The sequence below is a fragment of the Carettochelys insculpta genome, chromosome 12 (genome assembly GCF_033958435.1).
Source record: "Carettochelys insculpta isolate YL-2023 chromosome 12, ASM3395843v1, whole genome shotgun sequence".
Classification (NCBI taxonomy): domain Eukaryota; kingdom Metazoa; phylum Chordata; order Testudines; family Carettochelyidae; genus Carettochelys; species Carettochelys insculpta.
This window is the reverse complement of record NC_134148.1, coordinates 43,267,867-43,292,701: the sequence shown is the minus strand read 5'-3', so window position 1 is coordinate 43,292,701 and position 24,835 is coordinate 43,267,867. Positions and strand designations below refer to the sequence as shown.

The 24,835-nt window shown below is 42.8% G+C and overlaps 2 protein-coding genes across 7 annotated transcripts in view; both read right to left on the bottom strand.

The window, feature by feature from the left end:
- Positions 1–20,123, bottom strand: part of KIF23 (kinesin family member 23) — a 28,901-nt gene extending 8,778 nt beyond the window's left edge. The window contains exons 1-19 of the mRNA XM_075006867.1: positions 20,098–20,123; positions 19,145–19,214; positions 17,174–17,302; positions 15,856–15,961; positions 14,120–14,256; positions 13,674–13,783; positions 10,627–10,797; positions 9,117–9,158; positions 8,570–8,682; positions 8,304–8,425; positions 7,766–7,868; positions 7,321–7,400; positions 7,108–7,227; positions 6,461–6,620; positions 5,412–5,579; positions 4,925–5,082; positions 4,335–4,508; positions 2,536–2,715; positions 1,850–2,158 (exon numbers count right to left, since the gene is read on the bottom strand). Coding sequence (XP_074862968.1) covers positions 1,850–2,158; positions 2,536–2,715; positions 4,335–4,508; positions 4,925–5,082; positions 5,412–5,579; positions 6,461–6,620; positions 7,108–7,227; positions 7,321–7,400; positions 7,766–7,868; positions 8,304–8,425; positions 8,570–8,682; positions 9,117–9,158; positions 10,627–10,797; positions 13,674–13,783; positions 14,120–14,256; positions 15,856–15,961; positions 17,174–17,302; positions 19,145–19,214; positions 20,098–20,108 — 2,463 coding nt within the window. The 5' untranslated portion in view covers positions 20,109–20,123. The remainder of the gene's footprint in view (positions 1–1,849; positions 2,159–2,535; positions 2,716–4,334; positions 4,509–4,924; positions 5,083–5,411; positions 5,580–6,460; positions 6,621–7,107; positions 7,228–7,320; positions 7,401–7,765; positions 7,869–8,303; positions 8,426–8,569; positions 8,683–9,116; positions 9,159–10,626; positions 10,798–13,673; positions 13,784–14,119; positions 14,257–15,855; positions 15,962–17,173; positions 17,303–19,144; positions 19,215–20,097) is intronic.
- Positions 20,124–22,235: 2,112 nt separating this feature from the next.
- Positions 22,236–24,835, bottom strand: part of PAQR5 (progestin and adipoQ receptor family member 5) — a 37,633-nt gene continuing 35,033 nt past the window's right edge. For all 6 annotated transcript variants that reach the window (XM_075007283.1, XM_075007286.1, XM_075007284.1 and 3 more), the window contains 2 exons: positions 24,585–24,726; positions 22,236–23,956 (listed from right to left, as the gene is read on the bottom strand). In XM_075007283.1, coding sequence (XP_074863384.1) covers positions 23,724–23,956; positions 24,585–24,726 — 375 coding nt within the window. In that variant the 3' untranslated portion in view covers positions 22,236–23,723. The remainder of the gene's footprint in view (positions 23,957–24,584; positions 24,727–24,835) is intronic.

The window sequence follows — 24,835 nt, the reverse complement described above, 5'->3', positions numbered from 1 at the left end:
AATCCCAGTTGCAAAGAATTATTGATAAACTGCAGCCCCCTAATCTAACCGTTCATGGAGTAAGGGGCGGTGGGTAGTCACCCCCGTCATGCAGTTCCAAAGAAGATAATGGCAGTACTGTGGCAATCTCCTGCCTTGCAGCTGGGGTTCAGACTGACCCTCTCCATGGCTGGTCGTCTGCTCCACATCAACAGCAGCATTTCAAAACATGCACCTTATATATACACACACAGCACTTTCACCTATCAAATACACTCAACAGTAGGGTCACTTAACTTCCTGCCAATGAGTACAGGGAAGAAGAAAGGGCCTCTTTTTGACCCATCCAAAGTATGCAAGATTCAGTCACACAGGGCACTGTCCCCATCAAATTCAGCCTTTTCCTCTTAGGATACTAGAGCTGACGCTGCTGAGAGAGTGGCATTCTTAAGGCAAGTAAGATGAAACTAGCAAGACTAGTCAGAGGGGTAGTTTTCCTCTGTAACTTGAATCCATGGATACTAACACCATCCACTGCACTTCCAATGCTCAAGTCTGGATTACACTGTATTTTAGCAACACGTTAAAAGGTTTACAATGCACCCTTCTTGCTGGTTCTTTTCTCCCCAAACACTATTTACAAGCTCCTACATGCTACCAGGATGCAGAAAGCAGCCTTAAGATTTGGGCAAATAGAAATCTTCAATGCTCCCTGTGGTGATTTTTTTAAACGGATGAATTAAAGTATTGATTCTTCCATAAGTAATTTTTTGAAAGTTCTGAAAAGCTGCCTTAGTATAGATCCTTTAAAAAGAGTGCATTGTATTTTACAATAGACTTCATTCCTTAACTTGCTACCATTAGGGGGTCGAGGTATACTTTACTTTGAAGGCATAAGCATGAAAGCATGTCACTTGCATCAAAAAAAGTCTCCCTGTAACAGGAACTTTGATGAATGTCTAAGATTGTTTGTAATACTATTAAGGTAGCCCGAGAGATGAAGTCACAACGCAATTGAGATATGTTGCGCCTGTTGAACATCAAAATAATCTGATATTTGTATCCGTTTATTAATTTTACCTGAACCCCCTGTAGCAAGGGCAGGACAATAAAGCATAGTGTTAAGACAAGCATCTCCTTGACATGAACTGGTACACAGAAGAATCACTTCTACCAATTAGAACTGAATGAGAACTGCAAGTGAAAACACCAGTTTTATTACAAATGTTCAAATTTAGTAAAGTATCGGAGGGGTAGCTGTGTTAGTCTGGATCTGTAACATCTGATGAAGTGAGTCTGTGCTCACGAAAGCTCATGCTCAAAACTTTTCTGTTAGTCTGTAAGGTGCGACAGGACCCTTCGTTGCTGTTACAAATTTAATAAGAGCATTTTAATAGTTGTTTAAATCCCAGACTCAGCTCTTGCAAGTGAGACTGCTGGTGCAAAACACTGGTTCCAGCAAATAAATTAAGTTTCCACAAAAATTCCTTTGGCAAGTGCAGGCTGCCAGACAAGTTTAACAGACAGACAAAGGAGGTTTACAGCCAGAGAAAGTTATTGTTTTTCCTAGAGAGAGCTACACACACTGACAAGACACAGTCATATTCCTTTCGGGGCTTCTCTATGCTGACTTTAGAAAGCAAATTAGATGTGTTTTGCAAGTACCATGACTCACAATGTGGAGGCAGCAGTCAAGCATGGAGCAAATTTGTAAAATAAAGGTCCAATTTCATTTCAGGTGTGAGCTCACATATGCCAGCACAATCCCAGCCACAAAGAACTAAATTTCGGGAATTGTTTTGAGAATAGCAATCTGAGCCATGGCATCGAAGCACTGCTACAAGTAGTCATTGCTAGGAGTAGCACTAACCCTGCAGCATTGGTCCTCTTCTATTTTTATTTCATCTCTACAGCTGGGGACCTCAATGACTCCAGTCCAGTGCATCCCTCGCCTTCTCTCTGACACATTATAGTTTTTATTTTGCTCTGGTTCTTGTCGTCTACTCCTTGCATTAGATGTGCCATTGATACACTTGATGTATGGAGGAACTTTCCGCTCCCATTCCGAAATACAGGAGGCCACAGAAATGCTGCTACAAGAGTTAGAGCGTCTATGCAGCTGTGGGTGGCCCATGAGAGGCTGGCTGTTAGGGACTTGAGTGACATAGTTACTAGAAAACTGAAGAAAATGGGAGAGAAGTTAGTGAACACATACAGTTTTGAACTGGTAAAGTAGAACACTTCAGGAAACACCCCGTATGGCTGACTTGCATGTAGGAAGACAGCAATCAAAGCATGTACTTCACATAATTAGGTGTTTTACTGTCAGCTTTAAAAAGCCAAGGCAGCCTTCAGATTAGTCATTGTAAGGTCAAAGGGCATGCCAAGAGACAATACACCAGAGGAAGGAGAAAAAAAGAATGTAGTTGGTGGGAATGGGGCATGAGAATGAATACATGTTTTGGGCTCTATTAGAGAAAAATAATCAGCTGCATTTAGCTCTATAAAACCAGTTTGCCTTTGCACCCACACACACAGATTTTACATGTAACATACTTGTGCTGGTGGGGGAGACACAGATCTCTGCAAAGTCTTCTCCCGGTCCTTCTCCCGCGAAGGCCTCTCTGGTTTTTCATTCTTTGGTTCAGTTACAATAGCTTTCAGTTGCTTTAGCTTCTCATCTTTGACCCAGAGCTTGTTCTGCATCTCCAGTTGTTTGGCTGCCACACGGCGTTCCTGCATGTGAGAACAGGGCACAGGTATTGGTCTTTATTTAAAACACTTATACAACCATAGTTCAGCGACAAAAACCGATTTGAGGAAAGCTGCATATTCCAAACAGAATGAAGTCTTTCCAGACAAGATGTAGACCCCTCAAGGTACTCATCATGTAAACAAAGGCTGGACAACTTTCAAAGCTATCTTGCAATCTTTGATATTGTGCACCTGAGGAACAGATGGAGTAGTTTAGTAGTACACACAGACACTATTAAGTCTTTAGCTTAGGCAATGGGTCACTATAGCAAGTTGTCAGGTATCAGAGGGGTAGCCATGTTAGTCTGGATCTGTAGCAGCAATGAAGGGTCCTGTGGCACCTTATAGACTAACAGAAAAGTTTAGAGCATGAGCTTTCATGAGTTAACTCACTTCTTCAGATGCTGGTCCTGGAAATCTGCAAGGCCAGGTATAAATAGGCCAGAGCAAGGCTGGGGATAACAAGGTTAGCTCAGGCAGGCAGGCTGAGTTGTATTGTCATCAGTAGATCTGGGAGGTGTGAACTCCAAGAGAGGGGAAGCTGCTTTTATAATTTATGCCATCATAATTTTGTAATTTATGCCATCATGTGCCAGCAATGCCCCTCTGCCATATACATTGGACAAACTGGACAGTCTCTATGTAAAAGAATAAATGCACACAAATCAGACATCAGAAATGGCAATATACAAAAACCCATAGGAGAGCACTACAATCTCCCAGGACACACAGTAGCAGATTTAAAAGTAGCTATCCTGCAGCAAAGAAATTTCAAGAACAGACTCCAAAGAGAAACTGCTGAGCTACAATTCATCTGCAAATTCAATACCCTCAGCTCAGGATTAAACAAAGACTGTGAATGGCTGGCTAAATACAAAAGCAGCTTCCCCTCTCTTGGAGTTCACACCTCCAGATCTACTGATGACAATACAACTCAGCCTGCCTGACTGAGCTAACCTCGTTATCCCCAGCCTTGCTCTGGCCTATTTATACCTGGCCTTGCAGATTTCCAGGACCAGCATCTGAAGAAGTGAGTTAACTCACGAAAGCTCATGCTCTAAACTTTTCTGTTAGTCTGTAAGGTGCCACAGGACCCTTCATTGCTGCTATAGCAAGTTGATAAGAACATAAGACAGGCCATACTGGGTTAAACCAAAGTTCCATCTCGCCTAGTATCCTGTCTTTCGACCAGTGGTCAATGCCAGGTGCCCCAGAGGGAATGAACAGAACAGGTAATCCTGAAAGGATACATCCCTATTGTCTGTTTGCAGCTTCTGCAAAGGCTAAAGACAGCTCAGAAGCTATTTTCTTCCCTACAGTCACATGCAATTGGCAGAAAATACACTGTTGCTAATGTTCTTTCCATGGTACAAAACCCACGTGCTTATGTCACTGACGCAACTAACAAAGAAACTGATTTCAGGAGGCAAAAAAAAAAACATGAACCAGAAGGAATAGATTCTAAACTTGTCAGATTTCAAGATGAGAATAGATCAACTTGTCTTACTTTCAAAGCTGAGTACACAAAAGTTAATGTCAGCCTTAGCGTGGTATAATAAACATTGCTCCATTAAGTCTTTCTAACAGGCCAGCACACTTACACATTCCTTCTCCCACTTCATTGTTGTCTCTGTTACCATGCCTTGCAATCGTGCTTCCAATCTACGCTTATCAGAAGCCTGACGCTGCAATTTCTGGCTCTTACTTTCAAGCTCCTGTTGTAAATTACGTTTGTCTTCCTCATAAATTGTAGTGGTCTTCTCTAAAATCTCAATCTGGAGGAAAGAGCATAGTATTTTTTTCTTTTAAGTTTCCTTAGGAAGCGCTTTCTTGACAGGGTGTACAACAGAGGAAAGGAGAAAAATCATATTTCAACATGCTTTAGAATACAATCCACAATTTTAATACAGACTCTCCAGTAAGAGTCCTTTGAAATTTCAAAACAATTTCAGAAGTTTGTAGCACATAACTGTTAAGCAATATCTAATTCTACTAAAGCAATTTAGCTTCTTCCCATGCTAGAGCCAAAACAAATAAAATATTTTGATTAAAATCTTCCCTCCAACTCCCCACCCCAAAAGAGAAAAAGGGTTAGTGGAAAACTGGCTCTGAATTAAGTTTGCCATTTGCTAAATAGGGTATTAGCTTTGTGCTTAAGAACTGGACAATTTCAGATTATGCAAGAACAAACCTTGTACTCTAATGTTTTAATCTTTTTTTCCAGACGTTCAATCTCCATTCTCTGTCCTCCTATTGTTTTCTCTTTTTCAGCAAGTTTTCCTTGTGTGTAGTTTTCCTTGGATACAATGCTGCTATCAAATTCTTGCAGCATAGATTTAAATGCGAGTACTGGAACAGATTCAGACATTGTAATCCATATAAATTCACTGAGAAAATTCTTTGCATCCCCACTCCAGATTATTAGACTAGGTCAACTCTTGCCTGTTCTCTGCTAGCTTACTTGCTGACACAACTCTGCCTAAAGTCCGATTTAGTACACCACACTACAAGGTAGTTCATAAAGCATCACTAACAAATTTAGAAGCACAAAAGCATGTTCAGCCACATGCACACTGGGACAGGAGATAAGGCTATTTTAGTCCCGATGCTTTGCCCAAACACCTTTTGTACATTACATTAAACAGAGGAATGGTTTCAGAGGAAGAATCCGTGCTTACCATTTTTGTTGAACTCTTCTGACAACATTTGTCGCATTCTGTGGCGTTTCTCAAGGACTTCAATCAGCCTAGGAAGTGTTTGGTCATCATTCACATCCAATATTTCACATGATGGTAATGGAGGAAAGTTTTGCAGAAGCATTTCTGTAACAGATTGTTCTTCTGTTTCTGCAAGAATTTAAAGCAATCTGGTTTAAACAACATTCCAGTACCACAGCAGACATGGCACACTCAGTCCCTCTCACCCCAAAAGCATTTTGGGAATATAAAAACGTGAGAATTTTAAATCAGCTACCATTTAATTGGTGGAAGTTTTTGATGGGGCACAAGCATCACAAAATGAGGGTTTGACTGGGACATGCTGCATGTAGTAAGAACTTCAATAAAAAGTTATACACAAAAGATATGTGCACGGGAAAAGCATAGTGAGATTAGAAGTCCTTTGAGCATACAATTTTTATCCAGTTTAAAAATTATTTTTGTCCAAATATTGCCCTATTTCTACACCCATTACTTCTCAAAGGACAAAGCGTATACAGGTTGAACCTCTCTAAATATGGACTCACATCCATAATCAAACATGATTTTAGTCAGCCAGATGACTAATTGTCATGGGCACAGCCAAGTTTCCCATGGTCCCATAAAGTTTGTTTCCAGCCACAGGTCCTGGATCTCAGTGTTCTGTGCTGTTTAGCTGCGATTTAATCCTAAATGTACTCTAAGAGCCCAGGAAGCATTGGTAATGTGCTAGACAATATTGTCCTTCTGTGGTCCAGCAAATTCTCTCATTGAGCATCAATCAGGTCCTGAGGGTGCCAGATGAGAGGTTCAACCTATATTAAAAAATTTATTTTAAACATACATACATACTAAAACCAACTGTGATAATTATAATTAATAACCCTGCAGTAGATACCCACAACTTTATCGAAAAGGCTAAGTTAGAGATTATGTAGGATTGGTTTTATTTTAGTGTACTTAATCAGTCAGAAGTGCTGACTTGACTAAGCATGTGTTACGAAACCATGTAACATCATTCCAGGTTTTACCTCCACCAATTGGGCCACCTCGACTCTCAAGTTTTCGTGACAGTTCATCCTTAAAGGCCTGGTTTCTAAATCGGCGTCCTGGAGTTAAACCACACAGCGGTTTATCAACAGGTCTTGCAACTTCAACTTCTTGAGTCATTTCTGCAAATCGCATGACTTGCTACGAGACACAATATTCAGCATTAGACACTTTAGTTACACCATCTATGGCCACCAACTAAACTTTCCAGTACTGAGACACACATTAAAAGGGACAATATGAAGTTGCAAAGTTTTTTTTTTTTTTTTTTTTAAAAACCAACACACACAAGTTACAGTTAGTTCCAACCACTGCAGAACCCACCCAGTTCCTGTAGTGGCCGTGTACACATACGTAAGTGCATATTTTTCCACTCCCTGATGCCTACTTAATGCCCGGGGGCGGGGAGAGAGGAAGGAAGGAAGGAAGGAAGGAAGATGTCTCTTTTCAGGTATATTAGTCCTCAGTACCATTCCTAAGAGTAGGGAAACAGGATTGTTAGATTGTGGTTTTCCCCTTCAAGTTTCAGTTTTGTTCCTTGGGAGACAAAGCAAGAGATTCCCTCCCCTATTCACTTCAAGTTTGGTGTAAATGGAGAAAGGGTAGGAGGGAATCGCGTGCAAGTTACCAAGCTTTCCTCATAGTCCTCAGCCTTGGGGTTGACGCACACAATCATACGCACTTTTCCTTCACCATCAAAGTAGTTCTTGAACAGGTGGGTTAATTTGGAGTCTCGATAAGGAACCATCTAAGAAAATTGAAAAATAAATCTAACAACATTCTCACCACAAGCAAAAAATCTCAACAGGTTAGAAAACACAGGATGGGGACTGTTGTGTACCTTGTTGGTTCCATACATCTGATTCTCCCGTAGAACTTCAATACATGTTCTTAAGGTCATTAGTGACTGGTTAATATTACCTGAAAGAAACAGCACTTGTGTTAAGTGCTCAGTTGGATACTGCCCCTCCATTACAATATTCCAGGCTTAGTGACCAGTTTGTGCCTAAAATAGCATTGTTTGGAGGAAAACTAGTCTAATTAAACCAGGAACATTTCATGCTTTTTCTGGCTATATTAAAACACACCAAGTATATGCTACAATGAGTAGTGTCCAGCCTTCTGGACCAGGGGATATAAGAGCATCATCATTTGATTTAAATAGAACAGAGACACCCCTCCAGGTTTTCCCACAAAATTTACCTTGAGCCAGGAGGCATTACCATTCAACCAGCTTCCTACTCCACAAATAGTTGAAAAAGCAAGAGACCATTCAAACTGTGTACCTGCTTCACGTAGTCTATTTCCTTCAGCTTTTGTTCTGTTAGTTCTTTCACTTCCAGCTAAATCAACCAAGGACAGCTGGCTTAAAGTTATTTGTTCTCTCTCCTGTTCAAGGGGGAGAAAAAAAAAAAAGTGTAATACCATTTCCAATGCTTCTCCAATACAGGAAAAGAAATAAAAATGCATTGAACTTAAGCTACTAATAACTGAGTGCCCTAGCAATTGCAGTTCTGGAACCAAGAATTCATAGTCCATCTCATGCAGTCTCAGACCATGAATGCCTTTTGCAAAACCTCTCCCAGGTGAAGCACGCTTAGTATTTGTATAAAAGAGTAGCCACAAGAAAGAACAAGGGAATAACAAGTTCCCTCTTTATTGCATTAATGCTCACCTTGACAGAGTGGGCTTTGACTTATGAGTTGTTTAAAAACTGCATCTAATTACTAGTTATTAGAACACCCCATACATGAGCCGGGGTCTAGGGAGGCACCACCATTCCCACAAACTCATTTGCCTAAACAATTAGCCTCTGGATTTTACCTGCAGGACATTATCTCCATCTGCATCCAGCGGAGCCTGAGCCAATTTTATCATGAATACACTGTGAGAACGGCTGGATTCCCGATTCAGCTGAGTGTTAGCAATGCGCCTCTTCTTTTGACCTGCTTAACGAAAGAGACCTTTAACCTGAGGGGAAGATCTAGAGGCCACCCAAGCTGTCAGACTACAGGGTTTCTACTGTACACAGCAATAACCTGAAGGGCTATACATGACTGAAGTGACTGCTACTTCTGCACATTTCTTACCTCTCCAAAAAACTTCAAAAGCTTCTTCAGTCGATTTGACCTCTACTTCTGTGCAGCCTATAACGTACATGTTGTGATTCTGGTCCTCACGGAGTACTTTGGATTGTGGTGGTCTGCAAAGAACATATTTTAGGCTCAAGCTGACAGACAGCAAGCCCTTTACAGCAAGCCCCATGCAAATCCTTAGAGGACTAAACTCATCCTGAACAGACATTAAACATTATCCCATGCCAAGAAAACAAAGAGCCAATACAATTGCATAGGGACATAGTCAAGCAGGATTAGTTACACTTCAGTTATTGGTTTGCTCTAGTTCATAAACCATATTTAACTGCAATGACTAGTATGCACTGTGAAGCTGAAGGACTGTTGCTACTCTCCTACATGCAGAAGCTCACACAGAAGCATGTAACAGACTTCAGCATTATTCTGATTTGGTTAGAGAAGCAGGGAAGAGATGGGGTCTGAATTTATTTACAGCACGATACCATAAAATAAATTCAGCATCTCCATTTCTAAGAGATGGGACAATAGGCTGGGCACATACATAAAATCACCATTCCGCACAGGAGTGTTGCAACTGTTCCACCTACCGAAGGAATAGGGTAAAATATTACAGCACCCACAGCTATCACCTAGTCTTTGAAATGGTGGTGGTTTGTACAACAAAACAGGAAATAATGTAAAACCTAAGTCAATGCATAGAAATTGACAACATAGTGATCCCCCAGGCTATGTCCACACTGGCCCCTCCCTTTCAAAAGCAGCTTGAACACGCAAATGAGGTGCTAATTTGCATATCTGATGCACCATTTGCATAATGCCAGCCACTCGCCATACTGGAAGATCTGCTTTTGAAATGCAAAAGAAAAAAAAAAAAAAAAAAAAAAAGCCATATAGATAGGGTTCCCTTGAAAGGAAGCGCTGCTTTCGAAAGCACCCTTCTTCCTAATTTTTTTCCAGGAAGAAGGGTGCTTTCAAGAGTGGGGCTTCCTTTTCAGGGAACCCCATCTACACGGCAGTTTTGCATTTCGAAAGCAGCTCTTCTGGAATGGCAAGTGGCCATCATGCAAATGAGCCAAATATGCAAATTAGTGCCTCATCTGCATGTTCAATCCACAATGTTTGTATGCCCCTTTCCAAAGGGAGGGGCCAGTGTAGACATAGCCCTAGTGAGGATGTAGGAAGGGCTAAACCAAATAACTAATTTTCCTGTTAAAACCTCATGACATAGCCAGTATGTTCTACTTGTCTGTCTGAGGACCCTAATCAGAGCAGGAACCCCGAAAGAACAGAGCCAAAAGACTACAAGCTGGCTGGAGCCATGGCAAATTTATTTGCATTAATTGCTGCTATAAACATGTCAAGTTTCACAAAGATGTGTGTTTACCAGTAGTTGTAATTTTACATCTATTTAAAGAAGACAGAGACAGGCCTGCCGACAGGGAGGTCAGCAATTCCAAAAAGGCCAAGGGCTTCCAGACAGTGCTGCTATTGAAACAGTGGCAACACTGGAGCTAGAGACCCTTTAAACCCCTGCTGGAGCACCACATAACATGCACCAGCTAGTGCTGAGGGATGGCTGTCCTAAACCCACTCCTTACAGGAGCACAGAGCTGGCTCCCTACCCTCGCCTAGGAGCCTGGCAATTCTGCCAGCACCCCTGCACAGAGAATTAACCTAGAGACAATAAAAAATGCATACCAATAACAAAACAGCTAATTCTGCATTTTTAGACCTTGTATGACCACTTAAACAAGTCACTTCCACATACCTCACAGGAAGACCCCATTTTTCAGATGATGTTGAGACAGACAGTCATATCCAAGAGGGCATCAGTGGCAAAATCAGATCAGATTTAACTGTCTAGTTTAGTGGCTTATATCTTACACCACTGTCCCCAGTATTTCTTTGGGTAGTCCAAGGCAGGGTCTTTGGACTCAGGACAAAGAGATGGGGGGTTGTGAACAAGTATCAGGGTAACCTAATATCAAAATTACAACCTGGACAGGTGATACCACTCAAAGAGCAGTATTGGGGGAAAAAAGGACACTCACTTGGGTTTTATTGGATCAAAGGGAATTTCCTCCAGCAGGTCATATATGTAGTTATTGTAGATTTCAATATATGACACAAAGACACTGTAGACATTGTCTTCTTCAACCTCTTCCACTTTGCAATGATCTTGTACGTGGATCATATCAGCAAATTCTGGATCTATTTGTCTTCTGTTAAAACAAGTGAGATTATTACAATGCAGCATCCATAGCAAGCTGATAACATATCACATAGCTTTTAATTCTAGAGAATGTACTGAAACCAGCACGGTAGCAGGAAAGAAAATTGACTGAGGCAAAGGTCACTAACACATGGCTCTTTGGCTGTGATTTCCAGAGGTGTAGCAAGGCTGCCACTAAGGTTGGCTTACTCCCTGCCTGCCCCAACCCCACATGCTGCTCCTGCAAGTGGCCAGTACAGGCATGCGGTGGGGAGGAAGCAGAGATATTGACACACTAGTCCTACCTGCAAACACCATTCCTACAGCTGTGATTGGCCAATGGGAATGGAGGAGGTGGTGCCAGCAGAGTGGAGCAGCACACAGCCATGTGCCCCACACAGCACACTGGCCCCTTCTGATGGCAGTGGGAGCCTTGATCAGGCGGGAAGCCTGCCTTAGCCTCACAGTGCTGCCAACCAGGAATTACTCATGGTGAATGTCGTCTGGCAGAAGACTGCAACCTAGTCTCCAGCCCACCAGCAGCTCACATTCCCCTCCTGTACCCTGAACCACAGCCCTGATCATCCTCTCAAAGCCTGTACCCCACACCCTCTCAAGTCCTGAAAACTCTGACATTCAAACAGAGGAACTCTAAAGATGTTCAACGGTAATCACAGCAGAAGAGGGTTGGTGAATAGTAACAATATTTTCAGTTACTGATAAATTCTGTCATTCAAATCAATTTATACATTATTTAATGCAAAGATAAGCAACTCATTAAATATGACAGGGAATTGGCCACTATGGTGACAACAAAACGTACACTCAAACTGTATTTTTAATGAACAGCCAAGGAGGGGACAGGGAGGAGAAGATAACCCTCAATAGTTTATTCCGTCACCTAGTTTGTCAGGATTTGTTTGCCACCTGCCATATACTTACTATCTCTGCCTGTATGTACCTTTGTATGTGATGTAGCTCTCAAAATATTTTCAAAGACAAGCCAAACCAAAGGCTTTTCGTATTTGAAAAGCTGTCAAGCCCTGGTCTATGGACTATGTCTACAATGCTACTGAAAACCTGTGGCTGGACTGTGCCAACGGATTTGGACTCAGGCTAAGACACTGAGCAAATGCAACGTAAATGTTTTCAGGCTCCCACTGCAGTCCAGGCTCTAGTACCCCAAAAGATGGGAGGGTCCCAAAGCTCAGATTGTAACCATAGCCCAATATGTCTATACTACAATTAAAACAGCCCCTTCACCAGAGTCAGCTGGCATTGGGCAAGCATAGGTATGTAGCGACAGTGCCAAAAATGTCCTTGTTGAATACTGATGCCAGATATCCAGCTCTCCAGAATAGTTTAGAAAACAGTTGAAAGATTAACCAGTCATGTTTATTACAAAGTGATACAATTTTCAGCTGCAGCTGTGTTACCAAGCAGTTAAAGACAGTCAATTCTATGCAGAGCTCAGTAATATTTACAGAACCTTCCATTTACTGAACTCAAACAAAACACACTGTTTACTAACAAGAGACTAAAGCACAGAGGCTGCATTTGTCAATAAAACTCATGGGGCATCCACACTACTAATGTATTCCGTTGAGAAACTGTCCACAGAATGCAGCTGGTTTCTCAGGAGAGTTAAGTCGCTCCCATACAAGGCATAATGCCTTTGTCGACAGTTTCTGTCAACAAAAAAAATCACGTAGATGCTCTGGAGGACCCTCTGTCAACAGAGGGGGCTCCCGGTTCAACAGGTAGCCCTGTTCGCAGAGATTCCAGTTGGCTGTTTTGTCATAAGACAGCTGGGCAGTCTGGCCACGTTGTCAACACCTAGTAGAGGTACCCTCTGTTGAGCAAGGTTTTGTTGGGAAATATGTCCTGACAGTAACTTTAGTCAACAAACCCCTATGATGTACACGCAGACAGTTTAAGTAACTTAAATATGGTAACACTTCAAATCTACCTGAGTGGTCAGTCGATACTCAAGTTTTGGAGCAACATCTATCAACAGAAACAAGATAAGTGAAGCCAATCTCATGACATCACACAGAGCTGCTTCAGTACACTTCCCATTCCTGAGTGTCACAGCTAAATAAAACTTTCCCAGAAAAATGGAAAGATAAAAACAATTGCCATTTGACAACAGTGGTAACTGCTGGGGAGAGACCTGCCCCCCCGCCAACCATGTGACCACCCTTCCCCCACCTCCAAAGATGTGAGTTGACTAGTGTCATAGGTGCAGGGAAAGGCCTGGCGACAGCAGTCTCAGCCTGCTCCAGTCTCTGCTGCTGCTAAGTATGGGGGACGGTTGCATTTCCTCCTCTAAGCCCCCTCCCACAAGTGACACAATTGAGAGCCAGGGGAGCACAGTCAGCTTGGGGGCATGTCACTCTTCTTCCCACTGTTGCTGATGAGTGCAGGGACAGGCCATTGTCTTCCGACAGGACTGGCTGCTGGCCCTCTGCCTCACTCCCAACCACAGCCTTTGTGGGGGCACCCCATCAGGTGTCACCCCACCTGAGGGTAAACTCTTTCCACCTTGACATCTGAGTTTTCTGCCCTCATCCTCAGAGGAAACTTACACGTGAGTGGAAAGATGTTAAAGGCCCACTTCACTTTGAATGGTCCCTTAGTTTTTAGTATAAGTAGTAAACTCATTGCATCTGTTCCACCTTGTATTCATCTATGACAGTACGAGCACCTTTGCTAGCCCTGAAGAGCACAGCTCTGTAGCTTAAACTTTTGTCTCTCTCACTTACGGAAGTTGGTTTAAATAAAAGATATTTCCTTGGCTCTCTAATATCCAGAGAGCAACACACCTAACACACTGCATACATACGTATTAAGAAACTATTTCATTCCACAAGCTACATTACTTACTTGCCGGAGGGAGTCTTTAGAATTGGCATAGCATCTCTTTTCTGACGCTCCAACAGAGCATCGACTTCACACTGTACATCCACACCATTCTTGTCATCAAGTTTAAAAACCTGAGGGCAACAAATGGCGTTAGCTGTCATGTAATGTTCTTAAACACTGAAAACAGCAGGTTGTGGCAAAGATTAGCTGTGATAAAGTTTCAGCACCGAAACAGTGAAAACATGACTAAAAAGACCAAACTATTTGATTACAGAATGGCACATCAGTGAAGTGATTCTCCTTTTCTGACCAGGCTCTGCTTCTGATACAGCTGTTTGTTACATTAATTTGATTGTAAGACTGCAATCCTTCAATTTAAATATTTAGAAGCGAGCATAACTTTTACCATGTTTTAGACTGTTTCCAGGAAAAAAGTTTCTCTTAAGACTTAAAACAAAGCAACTTACAAATCGTTTGGCCTGAAATGGTCCTATACTGTTGAAGATCATGTCTAAACACCGAGGAAGAAGTCCTCCATCACCAGGAGAACCTGTCATTGTGTGTGTTTTCCCACTACCTGTCACACCATAGGTAAAAAGGAGACCTAGGAGTAAAACAATTAAACGTTTACCAGTTGGACTTTATTAACTAGAAAAACTTCAGCTTGAACCATCACTTGATCCTATCCAATAAAGATAGGGGATTAGGGGGAAAAAAGGCCTCATCTGGAATTATAGGCACTTGATACTGAAGACATATTGGTACCAACACAGGGGTTGGAATGAGAAGAGTTAGCCCAAAGGAGGTAAGACTACAGCAGTGTGTCTTCAGTGCAGTGACTGGCCAGATAGCAAGACTGGGCAAGCTACCCTGAAGCTATTCCCCCAATATGCTGCTCAGTACAAGGCTAGCTGGCACAAGCAGCCTGAGCTTAGTAAAGTACTAGGAAAACTCTGTAATTAACTAGGTGCTCAGAGTCCTCTTTTCCAACGAAGCATATTTAAAAGATGAGAATGAAGGCAGCCATTTTGACCATTGTTTAAAAGATGATTACGTGAAGCTTGTTTGTTTTCATTCTGCTCTGAACAGCATCACATATAGCAGCCAAATGGACCTGAAGAGTCCGGCATCATGCTATCAGTTTCTGACCAGTCATGTGAGCCAGTCACCAGATTACCACCATCATTTAGCTCTTCAAGTATACTTCTCATCTGTATATCTCAAAGTGGTTTACAAAGAAAGCATCACTGTCTCCACTGTGCAGTGGGGAAACTGAGGCATGGAGTGGGAGGAGCAACTTCACAAGGTCACTCAGCAGACCAGCAACTGAACATAAAATAGAACACAGGTCTCCCAAATCCCAGGTTCATGCTCTACCTGCTATGCTGCCAGCCAAGACTCCACGCTATTTGCAAAAATTGTACCGCATCATGGTTTTAGAGCCAAAAGTCACTATGGTTTATTGGTATGCAAGAAAATTAAGCTTCAACATACAGGTCCTACATCCATCTGAAACAGGAGTAATTTGGAATTAGAGTGGATGGGGTTCTTTGCACTCTTATTACAAGGAAGCTTTTGCTATTTTCATGAACAGGACTATTGAAGACATGTTTTTAGCAAACAAACTGAGGAAATTTAGAAGATGATGATGTGGGAGAAAGCCAGAATAAGAAGCAAAAGCGAAGAAAAAACAGGCATTAAGTTTTGAACAGCTTTAACCATGGTAAAAAGAAATTCCAGGAGAAACGCAAACAGTTTGAAAAATAAATAGAAGCATTTCATACCTAAAATCCTTTTACAAAAACAAGCAGTCCTGTAGCACCTTAAAGATTAACAAAGTATCAGCAGGGTAGCTATGTCAGCCTGTTTTTGCAAAAACAATGAGAAGTCCTGTAGCGCCTATTAGACTAACAGATTTATCGGAGCATAAGCTTTCGTGAGCAAAAGACCCACTCTGTCAGATGCCTACGAAAGCTTATGCTCCAATAAATCTGTTAGTCTATAAAGTGCCTCAGGACTTCTCATTTTATTAGGTAATGAGACTACGGGTAACACCCCTTCTAAGCTCATTACCTAATCAACGCATTAGTCAGTCTTTAGCTGCTACAGGAGCACGCCTTTTTTGTGAAGCTACAGACTAACCACAGCTACCCTTCTGAGACTAATGCCATTACAGTATGTTAAATACAAAAGAGCTGCATACCATTTTTCCCACGAATGAGATCTTCTACTAGAGGTTTAGCAACAACATCAAAGAGAGCTTTCTGAGTGACAAGAGTTCCAAATACTTCTTTAAATGTGTACTGTGTCTGGCAAACAGGAAAAAAAACCCACACACAAATGTAAATGTCTTTTAGATATCTGTCTATATAACTAAAACTTTGCTTTTCAGTAGACTAGCAAAAAAGCAATGTAGATTCTTTGGCATAAGATTTTGAATAATCAAGTTATATATGCACAGGATTACACACGGTTCCAACTCTGGTGAAGTCTAATACTACAGATAACTACATTACACAAATAACATTCATGCTATAGTATTAGGACATACCAATCACCACCATATGACTTTGTTGCTGCCTACCATCTTTTTTAAAGTTAGAACACGTGCTTGTTGGGCCTTCGTGTGTGTTCAGAAAGTACCTTGCACATTCCAGGCACAGAAAAATAATCACCAGCCTCCTTCTCCCAAAATAAGAGTTTAGAATTAGGTCTGAATGGGAGGATGAAAAACTGGATATGTGCATGGTTTATGACTCCATTATGGGATCAAAGGGGTGTCTGTTGTGAGGCTGCAAAGCTGAGGCTTGTTTCAACATGTACTGAAGTCAAAATGACACTTTCCACCAACTTCAATGAGCATTAGATCAGGCTCTTGATAATGTGCTAATATATATGTGTGGAAGTTAAAAGCATAAGAGTTGAGGGTTTGTGGATGTTTGCTCCCCAATTTTTAGTGATTGTGTTTAAGCAATTTAACTTTAAAATTAAATACCTCAAGGTGGGAATACATGTATAATTTAATCAAAGTTTGCAAGAAAGCAAAAAAAAAAATACAGTAAACTCTTTTCTATCACCCGGAAGTGTCAAACAATTGGTATTTTAGCCATAAGTAAATAATTTTAGTTACCTTTTCCATAAGTATGGTATAGTGAAAGTAAATACAAAATAAATGCAGCAAATACAGTATAAGTTTACAGTGTACAATACTACTGTTGTTGGTAAATAAAGTACTCTGCATACATTTGTTTGTTTCTTAATAGCTAATCTTGTTTTTCTTTATAGTTACGTATTGCTAGGTATACCTGTCTATTAGCCAGAATATCTGATTATCCGGCAACCTCCTGGTTGCCAGATATGAAAGCTAGCATTCTGTAGATTGATATAACAACGGTCAAACAAGTCTATGACAAGATTAACTCCGAAGTTTGCTGGACAAAGTCACCATGAGCATTAGATATAAGCTTTCCCTTCTAAAATTTGTTTCTACTGTTAATCTTAAGTAGTAATATACACTGTACCTCCCTGTATTCCCCATTCCGAAATATTCTGTAGCCATCAGGAGGATGAATCTGAACTGTTGTTTCACTGATCACTTCTATGCAACACTCCTGATCCTGAACACTGAGGGGACGCACCCTGCAGTACACCTAGGGAAAAAGGAGTCAGTTTTCTCAGAATAAAAGTATAATAATAGTGACAACAACAATTACTCTTCTTCAGTTTTTTGACATAGTGGCTATGTCTACACTAGCCCAAAACTTCAAAATGGCCATGAAAATGCCCATTTTGAAGTTTACTAATAAGTGCTGAAATATATATTCAGCGCCTCATTAGCCTGCGGGCGGCCGCGGCACTTCGAAATTGACAGGGCTGCTTTTCGAAAGGACCCCGGCTACTTCGAAGTCCCCTTATTCCCATCTGCTCATGGGAATAAGGGGACTTCGAAGTAGCCGGGGTCCTTTCGAAAAGCAGCCCTGTCAATTTCGAAGTGCCGCGGCCGCCCACAGGCTAATGAGGCGCTGAATATGTATTTCAGCACTTCATTAGTAAACTTCAAAATGGCTATTTGCATGGCCATTTCGAAGTTTTGGGCTAGTGCAGACATAGCCAGTAAGATGAAACTGAAATATTCACACTTGCTTCAAGAGTTTGTAAGTACCTTTGAAAGTTACAACACATTTTAGTGCCCCTGAACATATGATCTGTTGAATGTATATTAGATAAATGTTTCCACGTAGTGACATTTTTACAGCAAACTTTGCACGGCGCAGTTCTTAATAGTGCATGTTCTACTTTAAAGTCACCAAAAGAATCACTTTATTTCAGCATCTTCTAATGCGCCAGCTCATATGTACTTGGAAGCACACAATTTACAGAAGTGAGCCACATCAGGAAATCCTCTGGTTACTTCTCTTTAGGGAGATTTCCACTATGACAAATACAGGAGAATTTTAAGGCAAAAAAATACTGCCCAGTGACATGAGCAGATTAACAGAGTCACTCTTTTAAACAGACTTGTGTCTACTTCTGTCACTTACCACTGCCTACTGACAGTGCTGTCCTTGAAAATCTTTCCATTCCAAGTTACCACACAGACATGCCAGACTAAGATTATGAAGCACGCTACCAGTGTCTGAAAACTGTTCTCTCAAATGCCTCCAGTCAATCCGGGAGTGCCACTGACACATTCTTACTATCCCATATAATTCTTGTTAGCAAGAAATTTAACTTAGCACCTTAAGTCATGGCATCAGGGAAAGACAAGAGGAAAACAACTGCTGGGGATAGGAAAGAAGAAAGGAAAGCCATGTAGTGGCAGAGAGAATGCCTCAATTTCTCTCTTCATTCCCCATAACCACAGATGGTTTTCAGCAGAAAACCAAACAAACAATCAGAAAAACACATCAGAAATTAACTAAAAATGCATAAGCCTGATCACAACAAATGGACTCCAGAAATACTTAACCACAATCAGGGCTTTTTTATGGTGGTACCTGACAGCACCTCCTCACCAGGATTCCTGCAGTCAGCCCCACAGCAGCATGAGGGCTGGCAACCAGAGCCACCGCCAGACCCGCAGTAGTGCAAAGGCTGGGAGCTAGAGCCCCCCATGCCCCACAACAGGTGCTGGGAGGTGGAACATACACCCCCCCTGCCCATCCAGCAGGCCCAGCCACAGGAACCCAAGGGGTGCCAGCCGGGGTAGAAAAAGTCAGGGGGTGTGGGGGAAGGCTGAGCACAAAATAAATGTAAGCCAGTTATCTCAGGCACACACAAACCAAGGAGACCACAGTGCTAGTGGGAAGTTAATCACAGAAGTCAGTATCCCTGTACAGTACTACCAGTCAGGTGTTTGGTAGAAACTCACTCAGCCATTAACACTGTAACACCATTTCTGAAATGTTACTAAGATTTACCAAAAAGCTACAGCTGGTTTGCTTTCCAGATGACCCAAAAGAGGGCAAGAGGGGAAAGCAAAGACACCTTACCCCAACTGGATCTTTCAGACTTGAGTTGGAAGGCTTCTTAAGCACTGGTTTTCTGGGAGTTTTAGTTCTACTGAAAATAAAAAACTGAAAATTAGAACTGAACACGGTGACTTATGTGCCAGTGCTGGCTGACATTTATGGCAGAGCTATGAAATGGACAAGAAAGCCAGGCTCTCAAGAGGGTGGGTGTGGGGCTCCCCTCAGGCTTCCTCCCAGTGGAGGGCTGCACACGGGCAATTGTTCCCCACACACACACCGACTCTCTTAAGGTGTGGACACACTCCAGGCGAGGCCACGCACTGCAGACAGAGAACAGCAGGGACGTGAGCCACCAGTCACTACTGCCACAGCTGCAAGCTAACCTAGAGCCGGTCAGTTTACATTTCTGATCCAGCTGTGCGCCCCCAGCCTGGGGCCTACAGAACTAGCGCACAGCAAACAGGCCAAAGAGCAGAGAGACCTGGTGAGGTAACACCTAGAGCCGGACCCGCTCGGGGGCGGGGGAGCGAGACCCGCTCTTTGTCTCGCTGCCAGCGGGGGACCAGCAGGATCCCAGCTCGGCCGCCAAGCCGCACACCGGAGGAGACAAGGACCCAGCGGGCGCGACTGAGCGGGGGCTGCGCGCCCGGGTGGTACAGGACCCCGGGGCTGGCCTCTGCACTTCGCTGCTGCGGTCGCCCGGGCCCCAGCGCCTCAGGGAAGCGGGGGAAGGAGACCGGGGGGGCTGTTACGGAACCAAACTGGCTGTGTCTTTACAGCAAGGCGGGGGGGCGTCTCTCAGGGCCGCGCGTAATCCGGCCCTTCACCGTGCCACGCGCCGGGCCCACAGAGGCCCACCCGCCGCTCCATGGGGCTGCGCCGAGCGGGACAAGGGAGCGAAGCGAACGGGGCGCCGCCTCCAGCCCAGGGGGAGGAAAGAGACCGCCCCCCCCGCGGGGCTGCCCCGCACTCACGCCGCCTTCATGGTGCCAGCGCTGCAGGGCCGCTCTCCGGGGTGCGGGACGGTGGCCGGGCGGGGCCGCTCTCGAGGCGCGGGCAGGGTAGGGAACCAGGTCTCTCTTTCTTCGATTTGAACGTTCCCTCCGCTCCCATCGGCCCGCGCGCCGCTGTGATTCAAATCCGGCCAATCAGGCCGCGCCGTTCGCCCGGCCTGCGTCGCTACGCAGCGTCTGTGGCGTGCGGGCGCGTCAAGGACAATCCCGTCACCATGGCGACGCGGGCACTAACACACGGAGGGCTGCAGGTGGGCGGAGGAGGCCTAGTCCCCGGGGCAGCGAGTTGGTGGATCCCCGCGTATTAGCGCCGCAGTCCTGGGGTGGCAGCCGGGCTGCTCCGCTGGACGGGGAGTGGGGCAGGGCGGCTCCGCCCCGCAGCACGGATTTGGTGCCGGGCCTGTTTACTCTCCCCGCCGGGGAGGGCGGGGCGGCTTTGCAGGTGGGCCCGGTCCGTGCCAGGCCGGGCAGCGTTGCCAGGGAGCCACGGACCGTCCACTGATCGCTAACCCAGGTTGCCCCAATCAAATCTGTTGGCACACCCAGCGCGTGTCTCTTTCCTTCCAGCTCCCAGCTGGAGAGCAGAGGCCGCTTCTGCCCCGAGTCGGGGGCCTGCGCCCCGGCATCAAGGTGGATTGATTAAATCGAGTATTAAATCATGAAGTCACCAGGCAGGCTGAGAGTGACGGTGCTTAGGATGCACTTAATTTTGGAAAGTCTTAGAGGGGAGCTATATTAGCCTATAGCTGGAAAAACAACAAGGAGCCCGGTACCACCTTAAAGACCAATGGATTTATTGGGGCAGGGGTCTGCGACCACCAGCAGAAGTGCCAAGAGCAGCACACAAGTCAATTTTCATCAGCATGCAAGGTGGGAGCTCAGCCCTGCCCTTCCTACCCCCCTTGCATCTGGAAGTTTGCTCAAACTCATGCCCTTTGAGTTTTAACAAAAGACCAGCTAATGCTACCACCCACCAGCTACACTGTAGAGCTGTGCCTCTGTATTAATGAAGCTGTTGTAAGGACTATTGGTGACTTTAGTGGCACTCGAACCATACATAAAGGTCAAATTTCAGAATGGTTGCTGACCCCTTTATTAGGGCATACACTTTTGTGGGTAAAACCCACTGTGGCAGATGGAATAGAGTGGAAATAAAAAGGCAGGTGTACATGTAAGTAAATTACTGCAAAAAAAAAAAGTTACTATCCATTGTAACGTGGCTCTTTAAGGACTTCTTTGTAGCTCCCAAAGGTATAGTTCCAAAGTTTAAAAAAAATCACTCCTGATTATTTTTGATATTTCGGTAAAAGCCAAACAATGAACAACTCATCAAAAATAGCAAACAATATGTGATCTTGAAATGCTAGCTAACTCCTCCTTTAATATGTGCAATGCATTGTGGGATGCGTGCACTGTTCTTAAAATGGGTTACAAAAAGCATGGTTTGGTGTTATTTATTAAGGACCGTCGCGTATGCACATGCACTGTCATGTTTGGGTTATTGAGCTTTTTACCAAATTTGAAAAAAAATGGCTCTTCTTGTGCTTTTGGTTGCCTGTCCCTGGCCTGTGTCTCTGTTGGGGGTGATCTGATGAACACAATGCAGGTTTGGCATGGGATAGGCCAAAAATTGATCTTAAGTTTGGAGGACTTTGTGCTGGGAATACAGACTTGATAGGCAGGCTGAAGGAAACAGTCTGGCATTCTTCACATATAATTATATGACATGATGAATTTATAAATAGACTACTTCTTTACATTGGTGTGACTTAATTTAGAATATGGTTTGGAATTGAACTAGCTTACTCTGTTAAAATGAGTAAGCATAAGACCAGATTCCTATGTGATACTTTCATTAAAGTACACACTATCATTTCAAACAGAAATCCATTTTATTTTTACAGCTTGTACCCCTATAAACCACTGCAATAATCACTGAAAATAGGACTTATTGCATCCGAAAAGTTAGACTACTAATTGAGAAAGATGTACCAGATTAATGAATTAATGAAGTAGAATCAGATCACTCCTTGTAAGTAAAGCCAGACATTTCCTTTTTTATACTAAAAAAAAAAAAAAAAAAATACACAGATCAGTAGTATTTTCCTAGTGTTTATTTTCATGAACAGCTGTTTTCATGTGGCTCTGTTATAACAGACTTGGTACATACTGCAGATATTAGCATTTTCTTGTCATGGTTATGATTTTAAGTTAAATATTGGATAAAAGATCATTATGTTCCAGTTCTAAGAAATGCTGTTAGAAATCTTAAATCAACTTTCAGAAGAAAGTAAGAATTTCCAAGTTCTGCTTTTCCCAAAATATATTTAAAAGATTTGTTGTACTGTCACCTCAAAGTGCATCTATTACACCTTCATGGAGGCTACTGTTTTCAAAAGAAATAATAAACCAATTCAGTTATCTAGAAGCTTGATAATCTCGCTGTAGTCATCTTCTGTCCTAGATATTTCTGTGCCTAACAAAAATATTACCTTTCAAGGTTTTAGATAATCCAATGTATAGCCAGGTTACAAATAACCTGAAGACCTGAGACATATGAGCACCGCTCCTACGTATAAAAACAGTAGTGAAAATACTCTAATGAACATTACAACCTAGTCTATTACACTCTGGTCACCAGCTGAGAGTCAGTCCACTGGCTGGGTGCCACCTACTACCAGCCAATGTTTACGATTCCAGACTGCAATCTTCATGGCTTTTCAGTGATAGTCTTTCAAGGAAATGTCTGCTTACACCAAGTGCATAGTGGCAGGAGGTTTTAAATAGGAGCAATGGTGGCTTGTTTCTCCTGTCATTCACATTACTGTAAATCAGGAGTAACTGCTGAAGTCAGAGGAACTTTCCCCAATGTGAGAACCTGAATGGCAGGTCATTGTAGTCAATGGAAAATGCCTATTGACTTCATTGGGCTCCAGATCAGGCCCTAAACAAGCGCAGACGCAAGCCAAGGGAATTTTAGACTCCCTATCAGATACCATACTAACGTTGAACTCAGAGTGCAATAATCTTCCAAGAGACGTTACAACTAGGATTCAAGGGTGAAATCCTGGCTCTTATTGAAGATAGTTGCAAAACTGCCATTAACTTCATTGGACCCAAGATGTCACCCCATGTATTAAATATATAAAACGCCTATGGAATGACAAACACAATCTACCATCATGTTATAATCAAGTTTTATGATTCCTTCCCAGATCAATCAAATCAATCAGCTAAATAGTCATTGACTAAGAAGATGCGACCACAGTGAGTTTCATCCTTTGAGTGAAATCTGCCCTTCAGGTGTTGGCTTGCAAAATATGACATTTCTCCCTTTTACAAAGCTTTATTTTTTAAATAATTTAATGCCAAAATATCAACTTGACCTGATTTAAAGTCATTTTATAAAGTCTTCAAGTTTAAAGTCATCAGTACGAAAAGTAGTGCAATATAAAATGTTTCACTCAAACCCTTGAGTGTCTTCCCCCAGAGGAAACATTCATGAAAAATCTCACCACCAGTACTAATATTACTTTGTATCTCCATTTTGTAGCAATGTAACTAAAAATCCGTCTCTAATGCCTTTGTTATTCTTTCCTAGAAGATTTTGGTGTTGAATAGAGCGCCATTGAGAAAGCCCCAATGATAGTTAGGGTAATGATAAGAGAGATAATAACTGAACCAACTATTTGAGGAAGAGAGATAAGGGATGAGGAAGCTAAGAGCCAGTCACGACGTGCATTCATGTCCATAAAGATGGCCTCCATTTGGGTGTGTGTGCCAATGATCCCAAGCACATGGAAAAGCTGATGGCTGTGCCCTGCAACAGAGACAAATATATTTAACAAACTTCTCTAGATTTCATTAAAATACACCTTTACAGCTTAGAAAATCTTATGTGCAAAAATTTCTATATTTTACTAGTTTATATAGTTATTATGGTGCTGCTAAACTAAGGCAAATATCTATTTGGCAACTGACTATACCCCTTCCTATTATAAATCAAAGCTCTGGGTATACTGCTTTGTGCTGTGAGCCTGCTAGAGATTACATAAGATAAGCAGAACTAGGGTGGATCCTTGCTTGGATGGGAGTCCACCAGGAAATGCCTATATGCTGCAAGAAGTGGTATTGGTGAGTCAGTTTTTCTTCCAGCTCAGTGCTATGTTGCATGACATTATGGTGTGCATTTTTGGATGGCAAAGGACCATGTTGTGGTCATTAAAGATCCTATGAAACTTCCTGAAACAGCAGATGGCTTCGTGCACAACTATGCATGGCTACTCTCACCATGACTGGGAAACAGTGAATGTATCTAGACTTCCTGAGACGAACCATTTATTCTGCTCCAGACATACTGTATCCCTCTTGAGAGACCCAAGCTTTTGTCTTTTAGAATCTTGAAATAAAGAATAATTACTATAAAAGAGTCACTGTTCCAAACTCACCAATGTAGTCAAAGCAGCCTGGTGCAAGTCTCTCAGGCAAATGTGCAACAAAAACAAAACCCGTGAGGAAGGCAAACACGCAGTGCCTGTAGTGGACTGGAATTACACCTTCCATGCAGCTCTCCCCAGTACACAAATATAGCTGTGATAGCAAAAGGAACAATTACACATGGGGATACCAAGAAAAGGAAAATTAGAAAACTACTGAGGAATACCTCTGGATTGGTGCAAGATCTGCTGCACTGCTAAGG